The 12,363-nt window shown below is 36.4% G+C and overlaps 1 protein-coding gene across 1 annotated transcript in view; it reads right to left on the bottom strand.

Moving 5' to 3' along the window:
• Positions 1 to 738: 738 nt before the first annotated feature.
• Positions 739 to 12,363, bottom strand: part of LOC127448491 (BRCA1-associated RING domain protein 1-like) — a 30,097-nt gene continuing 18,472 nt past the window's right edge. The window contains exons 9-11 of the mRNA XM_051711083.1: positions 9,342 to 9,437; positions 4,197 to 4,294; positions 739 to 1,568 (exon numbers count right to left, since the gene is read on the bottom strand). Coding sequence (XP_051567043.1) covers positions 1,233 to 1,568; positions 4,197 to 4,294; positions 9,342 to 9,437 — 530 coding nt within the window. The 3' untranslated portion in view covers positions 739 to 1,232. The remainder of the gene's footprint in view (positions 1,569 to 4,196; positions 4,295 to 9,341; positions 9,438 to 12,363) is intronic.

A 12,363-nucleotide genomic window follows, 5' to 3' on the forward strand; every position in this document is an offset into this window, starting at 1 on the left:
TATGTTTTGCCTCTCTATATTTTATTATGTTATTTTAATTTGTTAACAAATTTAATTTGTTAAATTTTATTTGTCAAAAACGTAATTTAATACATTCAGCTTGAAATAAAACATTGCAGGAGTGAATGAAGCAGAAAACTCCCAGCTCGAACGTCTTCCCCGCGGTGGATTATGGGCAATTAACTATCATCGAGTGTACATCGACTTATTAGAGTGCATTGTGGGTATGAATGAGTGAACAAAGTAGGAACGAGTGGCTCACTCAGAATTCAGACACTCCTATAAAATGGCCGACACCCGAAATAGTGCACTATATAGTGGATAGGGGGCAGTTTCAAACACAGTGATAGTTAATCATGGTTTTACTAAAGTAATATTGTAGTAACCATGTATGTTTTTTTGGGGTTTGTTTTTTGGCCTGAAACCATGGTTTTACTACAGTAATATTACCATGGTTAATTGTGTGGTAAATATGGTTTAACTAAATACCATGGTTAAACTATAGTTAGTGTAGTGAAACCACGGTTAATTTTTGTAAGGGTAAACAAAACAGAAGTCTAATAATTTTCTGTTTAGGCTCACAAATGTAAAAAAAAATTAAAAAAAATTATGACTTGAATTATGACTAAAAATAATATTGTAAATTACCCATTTTATCCCAAGAAATCGCAAAAAAATCAGTTTGATAGAAGTATCGGTATTGGTATCGTTATTGACAATATTGGACTTGAAATTATCGGATCGAAAAGAAAATAAGTGGTATCGCCCATTCCTAACACACACACACCGGCGGCTCATTTTGATTCTCTCCGTTTCCCTGTCACATGGAGATCAAAGAAATAACAACAAAGTACTGCGTAAGTGTGTGAACAGAAAAATGGCAATAGATGAATTTTTATGCGATTCATAAAGTAACTTTGCCCTGTGTATGTGTGTGATTGTGTACAATCCCCTTGAGATTTGTCGTAGAAAGTGTATGTCCATAAGCAGCTTTAGTGAGAAAATAGGGTACGTTCAATAAACAGACTGTTCCATGTTACTGTTGTAACATCTGCTTTTATTGTCATTTATAATCACTAGTGTATGAATACTGCAGTATCGCTTTGCATCTGGTTAGGATGTCCCTAGTCTCAGACTTCTAATAAGTGCAAAAAAAAAAAAATTATTTTCTCAAGCAGACAAAGTTTTATTTGATGTCATGAAGGTGCAAATGAGTAAAGCAATGACATGTCCTAGGGTTCTGGCACTGGCAGAAGTTGAAAGGCACTGATGCAGTCCAGAAGCCACGTGGAGGGAGCCGACCAGACCTTACCTATCCGAACCCGCTGGGGTTTGTAGGAGCTCTGAGGATCATACAAGATATACTGGGTGCAGAGTGCCTGATCTGAACCAGGATGGGCGTGGTAGGCTGCTGCACTCAGGGTTTGAGTGACATCACTGTCAGGTTTAGGCTGGCGGCTCAGAAGGTGACCTCCTCCCTCCCTCACCAACTGCAGCAACTCATGTTTAGGGGGCTTGCGGAAGGAACCCAGTAAGTAGAAGAAACATCCATCAAAGAGTGGAGGCAGCTGAGTGCATAAAAGCATATGAGAAGATGAGAGCGATTTAATAAGTAAAGCATCAATGAAGAATCATCTGGCAATTCTTCCTTGGCAGTGGTTTACAATGACTCGCAATAAGATTTGAAAACATCTCTTACATGAGCACCAAAGTGCAATGTATCTGGAGCATGTGTGCTAACTGCTAAGCCATGGCTCTGACATAAATATTGCCTTCTCTGAAAGTGATAATTAAAAATCTTTAAAAAGCTAATTAGGAGGGTGGCCTGGGTAGCTCAGCGAGTATTGACGCTGACTACCACCCCTGGAGTCGGGAGTTCGAATCCAGGGTGTGCTGAGTGACTCCAGCCAGGTCTCCTAAGCAACCAAATTGGCCCAGTTGCTAGGGAGGGTAGAGTCACATGGGGTAACCTCCTTGTGGTTGGGGAGTAACGGAATACATGTAACGGGATTACGTATTTAAAACACAAAATATAAGTAACTGTATTCCACTAAAGTTACAATTTAAATCATTAGTAATTAGAATACAGTTACATTCAAAAGTATTTTGATTACTGAAGAGATTACTTTTATTGTCATTTGTTTCATTTAATATTTAGTTCAGATGGAAAACATTTATACATATAAATGATGCGATCCAAAGTGCATTTGAACAGCAGTGAAACACTTTCTTATGATGTGTGACATTCATACGAGTAGACAGAGAAGTAAGTTTGAAGTAAGTTTGGAGCAGAAGAAATAGAAATAAAGCTTGTGTAAATTGCCAGCTTTACGCCAAGATAAAATGCTATTTCTAGCCATTTTACATGCACGTTACCAGACACGACTATATTTGTTTATCAAGAAAATTCATGTTAGATCATAATTTATTTTTTCTAGTAAGACTTTTGATATTAGGGCAAAAATTGTATTCTTGGTAATAATTTTTTTCCTGTAAAAATATAAAACAATCCTTGAAACAAGATCAATTAGATTTATGTGTATTTTGTCTTACTGTACTGGCAGAGTTTTTATAGTCAAAACAATTCAAAAAATCTACCAGTGCTGAAGAAGTAATCCAAAGTATTTAGAATACGTTACTGACCTTGAGTAATCTAACGGAATACGTTACAAATTACATTTTACAGCATGTATTCTGTAATCTGTAGTGTGATACATTTAAAAAGTAATCCTCCCAACCCTGTATGTATATATATATATATATATATATATATATATATATATATATATATATATATATACACACACACACACATACGTATATGTATATAGATATATACATACGTATATGTATATGTGTGTGTATGTGTCCGTTTTTAATTCATTGATAATTTCAGGTTTTCCATGGGAACCCTACCTATGATTCACAACCATAAACAAAGATATAAAAGTTGCAAAGCAGGTGTAAAAGAAGCAGTAGGATAAAGTCCAGTGGAATTCTGATCCAATTGCATATATACACACATACACCGATCAGCCACAACATTAAAACCACCTGCTTAATATTGTGTAGGTCCCCCTTGTGCCGCCAAAACAGTGCCAACCCGCATTTCAGAATAGCATTCTAAGACGATATCCTTCTCACCACAATTGTACAGAGTGGTTATCTGAGTTACAGTAGACTTTGTCAGTTCGAACCAATCTGGCCATTCTCTGTTGACCTCTTTCATCAACAAGGCATTTCTGTCCACAGAAATGTCGCTCACTGGATGTTTTTTGTTTTTGGCACCATTCGGAGTAAATTCTAGAGAATGTTATGCGTGAAAATTCCAGAAGATCAGCAGTTATAGAAATACTCAAACCAGCCTATCTGGCACCAACAATCATGCCACAGTCCAAATCACTGAGATCATATTTTTTTCCCCATTCTGATGGCTGACCCGTATCTGCATGACTTTATGCACTGCACTGGTGCCACACAATTGGCTGATTAGATAATCGCATGGATTATTGTTGGTGGCACGAGGGGGACCTACACAATATTAGGCAGTGGTTTTAAAGTTGTGGCTGATCGGTGTATACACCAGATATATATATATATATATATATAATCGTTATCTATCAGTCTAACAATGGTCAGCAGGGATGGGTTTCTGGGCGATGGTTGGTTGAAGTTTTGTGATCTTTGTTGTTTTATATTAAAACTAATAAAAAAAATAAAAAATAAAAATAAAATTTTTTTTTTAAAGAAAATGTCTCCTACAGTTCAAGAACAGTGGAAAGGCTATTAATAGGTTATGTTGTGAGCTTTCTTAATAATCAGAGGAGAACAGCAAGCTTGACTGTTTTGCTGCTGTGCATTTGAGCTGTACATCATGGCCAAGGAAGATCAACAGTGCCCTATTTTGTCTCACAATGCACAGTCTCCTTAGAAAGTTACAAGTCTGTGGCCTCCCTTTGAATCCCAATCCCTCAGGGAAGTGTGTGACTTTCTAAACAAACCACAATCCATAGCACAGCCAGTAATAAAAGCCAAGCAAGCCTGAGGAGAGCAGATCAACACAGAAGACTGACAATGAGAGACCATTAAAGAGCAGGACCAGCAGAGGATTTCACTCAGCCATTATTCCTCCTCTCTGGAGAGGAAAATGTGTTGATAGCTGTTAGACCCTGCACACATGTTGGTCTGTCACTCACCAGGCTGCCTATGTTCACACGGGCACGCAGGGGGCCTTCACCTGCCTCGTACTCATCCTCCCCAGCCCAGCTGTCTGCCTGAAGGCTAGAGCTCACCCCTGAAAGAAAGACAGAGAAGGAGAGAGTAAAAAAAAAAAAGAACGAGGAAACAGATACATTCACCCAAGTCTACCAGTTTTACCAGCATTTTAAAGGAATAATTCAGCATAACATTCAAATGCTGTCATTATTTACACACACTCATCTTGTTTCAATCATGTATGCTGCTTTTTCCTGTGGACTACAAAATTAAATATTTTGAGGGATACTGATGCTTATTGCAGCTCATTTCCATACAACAATAGTTAGTGGCCATGGCTCTCAAGCTCCAATAAGGACAAAAAAAACATAATAAAAGAACCCTAAAAGTAATCGTTATTGACTGATAATCTTCCCTCTGCTGAAGCTCTGAAATCTCATTCATGTTTGCAATCAGATTCAAAAATGGTGCGTTAATGTGCCAGTCCAGATTTGAAGTCATTGACGCCAACGCACCATTGCTATCGTTGTAACCAAATGCAAAGTGCCAATTTGAATATGTGGAATGGAGAATGAGATTTTAGTGCTGCAGTGAAGGGAACATTTTCAGAAAATAACAACCTTAATATTAATCTGTTCCTCACACAATGCTACTGTATGACTTCAGAAGACACAGAATATAGCAAACAAGTTGAATGGATTACATTTAAGATTCTTTTAAGCTATTTTTGGTCCATTTTGGAGCTTGACAACCGCAGTTACTATAAAACTGACATTAAATGAAAAAGAGTTATGTGAAGATGCTCCGAAATTCCTCCTGTCTTCCACAGAAAAAATAACAGCACACAGGTCTGGAACGACATGAGGGCAAGTAAATCATGGCAATTGTTTGGTGATTTTGGTGCTTTAAACTACTTCTTTAAAGGGATAGTTTACCCCAAAAATTATAATTCTCTAATCATTTACAAACACTTATGCATCTCAAGCTCGTATGACTTTCTGTCTTCTGCGGAACACAAACAAAGATATTTTGATAGAGATCTGATGTAAATATATCCATTCAGTATTAGTCAATGGGGTCCAAATCTTCCAAGGTATAAAAAAGGCATACATGTGAGCGTGGACATGAGCAGAGCACATTTCTCGCCCAAAACCGTTCGGATCACTTCAGAAGACATGGATTAAACCAATCTCTTTTTTGGATCTTGGAAGTTTTGGACCCCACTGGCTTGAACTGTATGGATGAATTCACATCATATGTCCACCAAAATATTTTAATTTATTACACGGGTCTCTGGAATAGTCGATTCTGATTGGTCAATGGTGCCATCTGGGGGTCTGATATTTCTGAGTAACAACCGCACATTTGGGAATTAAGTCATTTCAGACTGGTATCCTGGTATTGCGAGTCATCTTTCCTACTTCTCAAATCACTGTGCGATCTCTACAGGTAAGCTTATAAAATAATTTCAACTCAAATCAATGTTTTATGTCCATTACTTTATTTATTTGGCAAGTAGTCTTGAATAAGATGGATAATGAGCAGTCAGACAGTCATTATTTACACATTATTTACACTTTCTTCTCACATAACTGCATAATTTCAACGCAAATCAATGCTTCATGTCTATTTATTTATTTGGCAATTTGTCTTGTAATAAGCTGGATAATGAGGAGTCAGATTGTCATTTTCACAAAATAAACACCAACAGATATATGACGCAAACGGGAGATGGAATTCAGCTGTTCAGTGATTGCTTTCTCCTTACATTATTTCATAATTTCAACTCAAATCAATATTTTATGCCCGTTTATTTCTTTATTTAGTTAGTAGCCATCTAGTTTGATTAATGTACAGTCAGCTGGTTGTTATAGCAAAATAAACCCCTTCAGGGTGAAACAAGACCCCTCTGCTTCTCAACTTCTATATTCTGCAGAACAAAGACAGTCATATGGTTTGAGAAAGAATAAGGATGAGTAAATGATGAGAGATTTATAATTTTTGGATGAACTGTTCCTTCAAGTGTAAATGCAACTGTTAAAATCTGCTGTTTTAAAGCAAATATGTACAAAACAGCAATGATGCAACATACACTTAAATTCAGCAAGACTTATGCTCCATTTTTCAACTTTTACTTTGGAAAAGGAACAGAGCATAATAAGATTTTCATGGCTGGAAGATGCTAGAAGCATCAACAATCTTTGATGAAACCGTGCAAATCTTTTTGTTCATTTTTGTCAGATAAAATGTTTCAGAATTGGACTTGGAGCGGTACAACAACTGAGCTCACTGGTGTACAAGGCTGTCTAACAAAACAAAGCAAAAAACAAAAACAAATCACAAACGTTATTTCCCTGCTGAACCTGTTTACAACTATTTAATAGCGTTCTACTTGGTTTGCCCTAGTTGTATGACTGTCTGAAATGGACCTCTCTTGACTGAAGGGCTCTGCAAGGCAGCTATTTTCTGTTGTTCTGTAGGAGATGGTGACAGAAAAAGGACAAAAGAACATGTGAAGCAGCTTTAAGAGCAGAGTAAAGATGTTAGCTTGATCTCTGATTGTTTCCACAACCGAAAGGCTCTCTTCTTTATGTTGGTGTTGAACAAGATTATAATAGTTTTGCATTTTCAATTTTTTTATTTATTATTTTTCAAATGTACTTTTAATTTCCATTCAGTTTTTGCAATTTGAGTCTACTTTTGTTTGTTTCTGTTCCGTTTTAGCTTTAATAGTTATAGTTAAAGAATGAGTTTAATGACCATAGCATTACAATAGTAATTAAAATCTAAAATAAGCGAGTCCTTTTGAAAATATGAATGCTAGTTTGTACTTTTTTTATTATTATTTTAATTTAGTTATTTTTTTCCCCAGTTACTTTAAGTTTTGTTTTTTGAAAACATTTTATTAATGATTTTATTTTGGTCTCTAAAAATAATTTTTAAATCAGTATTTTTCATTTTTGATTTTAATTTAATATTATTTTCAAATGTACTGGTAATTTCAGTAAAGTTAGTTTCAGCAATTTTGTTAATTTCAGGTTAGTTTTTATTATATGGACACATTTCTTTTTAGTTTTCATATATGTTATTTTCCGTTTTACTGTTAGTAGTTATAGTTATAGAACAAGTTAAGTGATCAGTATAACACTGCCAGAGTTTTAACATCTAAAATTATTAAGATATTTTGAAAGTGTAGCTTGCTGACAACAAATATGATTATTCAGTATTATTTTATAATTGGTTGATTTTTCAACCACTGTTTTTAGTTTCCTTTTATTTTCTGTCAATTTTGTTACATAAGTCTTCAACACCAGTAGTTTTCACCTTAGTTTAAGGACACAACAACAACCCTGGTGTTGAGGATCTGTGCGCAAACAGATCTCGGATGAAAATCAAATTGGAGCGGTAACCAACCATTTCTGTCCATATCCTTCCATAGTCTCTTATCCTAATGGAAAAACCCAGTTTAGATTAAAATTTTGCATGCTGTTGTGGAAGTGTGATGCTGAGCCATTAACCAAATTACTATTCCTGCATCTGGAATGTCACAGCGCTATCTCTATATCCTGCCTAGCCCATCATATCAGAACCCCAACACCACCTATAGGAGTACGTTCCTGTGCACAAACACACATGCAGAATACTCCATAGTAATCATGAACTGTAATTGCGCTTCCTCTGCCACTTTAATTACAGCTTTCATTTCCCGGGTACCCATGAGGGCGGTGGAGGTGCAAATGCTACATTCCGGGGTTAATCCCACAAGCTCTCTCTAGATGATAGGGCCAGCTTGTTAGCTGAGCAGCACAGAGCCATTAGCATATTAGCTATTTAGATTCACGATGTTGGGAGAGGACATTGAAGCTCAGCATGCATGTGTGTGCTTGTGTGTGTGTGGTGGGTGGATTTGGATCAGTGGCGCTGGCAGCTCACAGTGCAGCTCACACACTCCTGAGCACTGAACCGTGATTCACCGAGCCATGGAGACCCATAAAGAAGAAGAGAAGAGCTGAGGCATAGTATTAAGGCATAGTACTCATATAGAGTGATACAGATAGAGGGGCTAAACTCAATGAGACATGCTACAAACTCACACTCAAATTCTTATATTTAAGTATTATTTTAAATCAATCTTTTCTTTTCTTCTCAAGCTGAGTCATTGAATCAAATATATAGCAAGAAACATTTCAACAAGTTTCCAACACCTTATGAGAAATTAATTTCCATGACTTTGCATTCATTTGTTACTGGATAATGAATTGTAAAAATTATTTTATACAGCTTGCTCTCACAAAGAGCAATTTCTAGCCAAACTTAGCATAAATAGGAACAAAAAATACGATTTTAAGATGGAAATCACGATTTTAAGATGGACAGGGATTTTTAAATTTTTATATTTCCCGGTTTTCCATGACCATGGTAACTTTGTATTATTTTGCTAATTATTAATTATCTTTCAAACCACTGTTTTTTGTTTCACTTTGTTTTAGTCTTTTGCTTTATTTTACATGAATTATTTAAGCTTAGTTTATGAAAATGGTTTCTAAACCAACAGTTTTAGTCTTAATCTAACTTTACAGAAATAACCCTGGTGTTACAGACGTTACCAGTTGCAGAAATATTAAAATTACCTGATATATCAGGGATTTTAATGACTGTAGAAAACCTGTTTCTACAGCATGTTTTTTTGAAGGGATATTTTTAACCAGGTTTTTTTGTATCTTGAGGGAGAAATAGATAAGCTGATTGATGATGCAGCGAAACTGCCCTCTAAAAAACAGCATAAAAATAGATGGAATAGTAATACTGGTACAGTGAACACTGCACAGTTCTGGTACACTGAATGTTTCTGCTCAGGGTCTGCCCTTAAATAGAAATAGAAAATAATTAGGAAACATCGCTCAAAAGAGTGCATACGCAAATCTTTATTGACTATAAGTAACACAGTTCATTACTTTGGGGACTATATTCCTTCATAATATTATCAAGAAACATAAAAAAAAAAAAAGCCATTCAACTAGTAATAATATCTATACTCAAAGCCACCTAATTGAGCATAAACCTTTGTACCAGTCTAAAGCTTTTTATTTGGTAAAGGCTCATTATTGTGATTACTGTGAACTTACAGCTGAAACGAAGGATCCAGCAGCCATTCAGGATGCCCTGCAGAGCGGTCAGGGTAGAAGCCTTGGTGGGATCATCTGGTACAACCACATGGGTGACTGGAGAGACATGTAATCCAAGTTAGGAGCATTTAAACACAAAAATGATGATGTTGAAACATGATGTTGAGCATTCATAAGAGACTGCGGATCTTAGAGTGTCATATTAAAGGAATACTTCAACCAAAAATTTTAAATTCTCTCATCATTTACTCACCCTCATTCCATCCAAGATGTGTATGACTTTCTTTCTTCTGCAGAACACAAACTAAGTTTTTTAGAAGAATATCTCACTCTGTAGGTCTATACAATGCAAGTGTATGGGTGCCAAAATGTTGAAACTCAAAAAGCAGATTAAAGGCAGCATAAAATGTAATCCATAAAACTCCAGTGGTAAATCCATGTCTTCAGAAGTGATACGATAAGTGTGGGTGAGAAACAGATCAATATTTAAGTCTGTTTTTTACTATTAATCTCCACATTCACTTTCACATTCTTCTTTTATTTTTTGGCGATTCACATTCTTCGTTCATAATGCCACCTTCTGGGCAGGGAGGAGAATTTATACAGGCATGTGATTGGCAAAGGACAAAAAAAATAAAATAAAATGTACCGAGCAGCCTCTGAGGATTTTTGGAGGATTTCAATTCTTGAAAACATAGCTGTTGATGAGCACAAAACTACTCAAATGGAGTACAGAAGTTATGAACTTGGGAACTTTTTAAGTCTATTTAGCCTGTTATTCCGTCTTCTGACACCTGCATACAGGCACATTTATAGCAAACAAATGAATGAACAGTGCAGGACCAATAAGAGCAAACCTAATTCTAAACCTATTCTAAACAAAATTCACCCAGTCAAAAGTTACCCAACATATTATGTTTAAACAGTCAGGACATTGCTGAAAATAATTAACAGGTAAGCAAGTCTAAAAATAAAATAGGCAGAAAAGTTGTGCATATTCTACGACTTAGAATTAGCATTAGATATACTACAAAATATTACAGCTGTTCACTCAAGAAAGTTAGCCAATATCAGTTATGATTAAATACAAAATAGCTAGGTTAGAAATATAGGCATATGAACATAAACCTAATATATAATCTTAAACATGACATCCACTCACAGAATAACCACTTTAACAGTTGGCATTACTTTGAAAAGTAGACTACTTGATGAACTGCCAGGGTAAAAAATAAAGTGGAAAATATCGGCATACCTAGTGTACAATAGCCATTTACTGCTTACTCAGACCATACATTTTTGTTGAGCGAAATTAACAACATGTCGACGTGGTCTGGTGACAGATGAGACCTGACTCACTTGCGTCACACTGCGTTGCGAACCCCATTATAATCAATGACGCTGTCTACACTGGAAGCATCTGCTCCAGTGCGTCGCATCGTCAATAAATGGATGACCCGTCTATTCCGCGCTGCACATGCTGGCATACCTGCCAGCAAGACAAATGGACCAGTTTAGAATGTGTGCTTTGTCCACTGTAGACAGCTGTTGTGGTGTGGTATGTCAACAGACGTGCCCGGAGTAGACAGGTGAGGCAATTAATCTCTGAACTTGAAAAAGTCAGTTCGGATGGAACAATAAAGCCTTTGTTCACACCGCAGCTGAATGTGGCCCAAATCAGATTTTTTCACCCTCATGTGACACAAAAACGTTGGACTAAAGTGTAAAAACAGTCATAGCAACTTGTGTTTCGCAACTCCGCTTCCTGCAGAATGACCAGTGATCACCACTGATACTTTGCTTCTCTTGTGAGAGGACAATTTCCTGCACGTGCTGCGAGCAGGCTGGAAGCAGCTCACTCATGAGTTGTGGCACATGCCGAAAAATACAACATTCAAAGCGCTACAACAGCATTTACTTCATGAATGACAATTGTTTGGGTGAAGAGTATCAAGAATGCACTGTTTATATTAACACCTGATGAGATATTTCCTCCCCCCCATTTTTTAATGGATTTACACAATTCACGTGGGTCACAATTTTAGGTCGGAAAAGACGGAAATCACATCCCTGCTTATAGTAAAAAAATAAATAAAAAAAAAAGACTTAAATATTGCTTTGTTTCTGAACCACACCTACCATATCGCTTCTCAAGACATGGATGAAACCACTGGAGTTGTATGGATTACTTTTATGCTGCCTTTGTGCTTTTTGGAGCTTCAAAATGTTTGTACCCATTTACTTGCATTGTGAGGACCTATAAAGCTGAAATATTCTTCTAAAAATCTTTGTGTGTGTTCAGCAGAGAAAAGAAAGTCATAAACATCCGGGATGGCATAAGGGTGAGTAAATGATGAGAGAATTTTCATTTTGGGTGAACTATCCCTTTAATAAGCTCAAGTATTTCCATTTTGTAAACACTGGCGCCTCTAAGACTCCTGACTTCTCTCATTAAAGTACAAACTGAATTTTTCAAAATTGTCATTATTAAACAATAAAGACATGTCTACTAATTTGCTGAACAAGATTAATTATTTGGCAACAGATCTGCCTCCAAAGAAAAAATGCTAGAGATCAGAACAACTGTCTTCGACTATTTGAACTACTGTTTTCAAACCGTGAGGCACATCCGAATCCAATATCTGCTTAACATTCTGCCGACTGATATACCTCCATCTGATCAATATTTAAGGGCATTTTTGAAGTATCCTTCGCTGCACAGCCACGTGGCACCAAAGCAGCCTTTGTGGGTAACAAAGATCCTCTTTACAGAAGCTCCCAATAAATAAAATAACACTTCACCAAGCCCGTGAATAAAATTCAATTCTAGAAAACCACAGAGAAAAAAATCCAAAAGCTCTCCATTTTTGTTGTGACAAATGCACAGCTTACATTCTTAGAGAAAATTACATTCTGCCCTTGTTCAGCTATACGTGCAGCTTATGAGAAACTACTTAAATTACTTTAATTCTGCTCAATTCCAACTTTGATTGTTAAGATGATGAGACACTGCATAAGTTGT

The sequence above is a fragment of the Myxocyprinus asiaticus genome, chromosome 11 (assembly GCF_019703515.2).
Source record: "Myxocyprinus asiaticus isolate MX2 ecotype Aquarium Trade chromosome 11, UBuf_Myxa_2, whole genome shotgun sequence".
NCBI classification, from domain to species: domain Eukaryota; kingdom Metazoa; phylum Chordata; class Actinopteri; order Cypriniformes; family Catostomidae; genus Myxocyprinus; species Myxocyprinus asiaticus.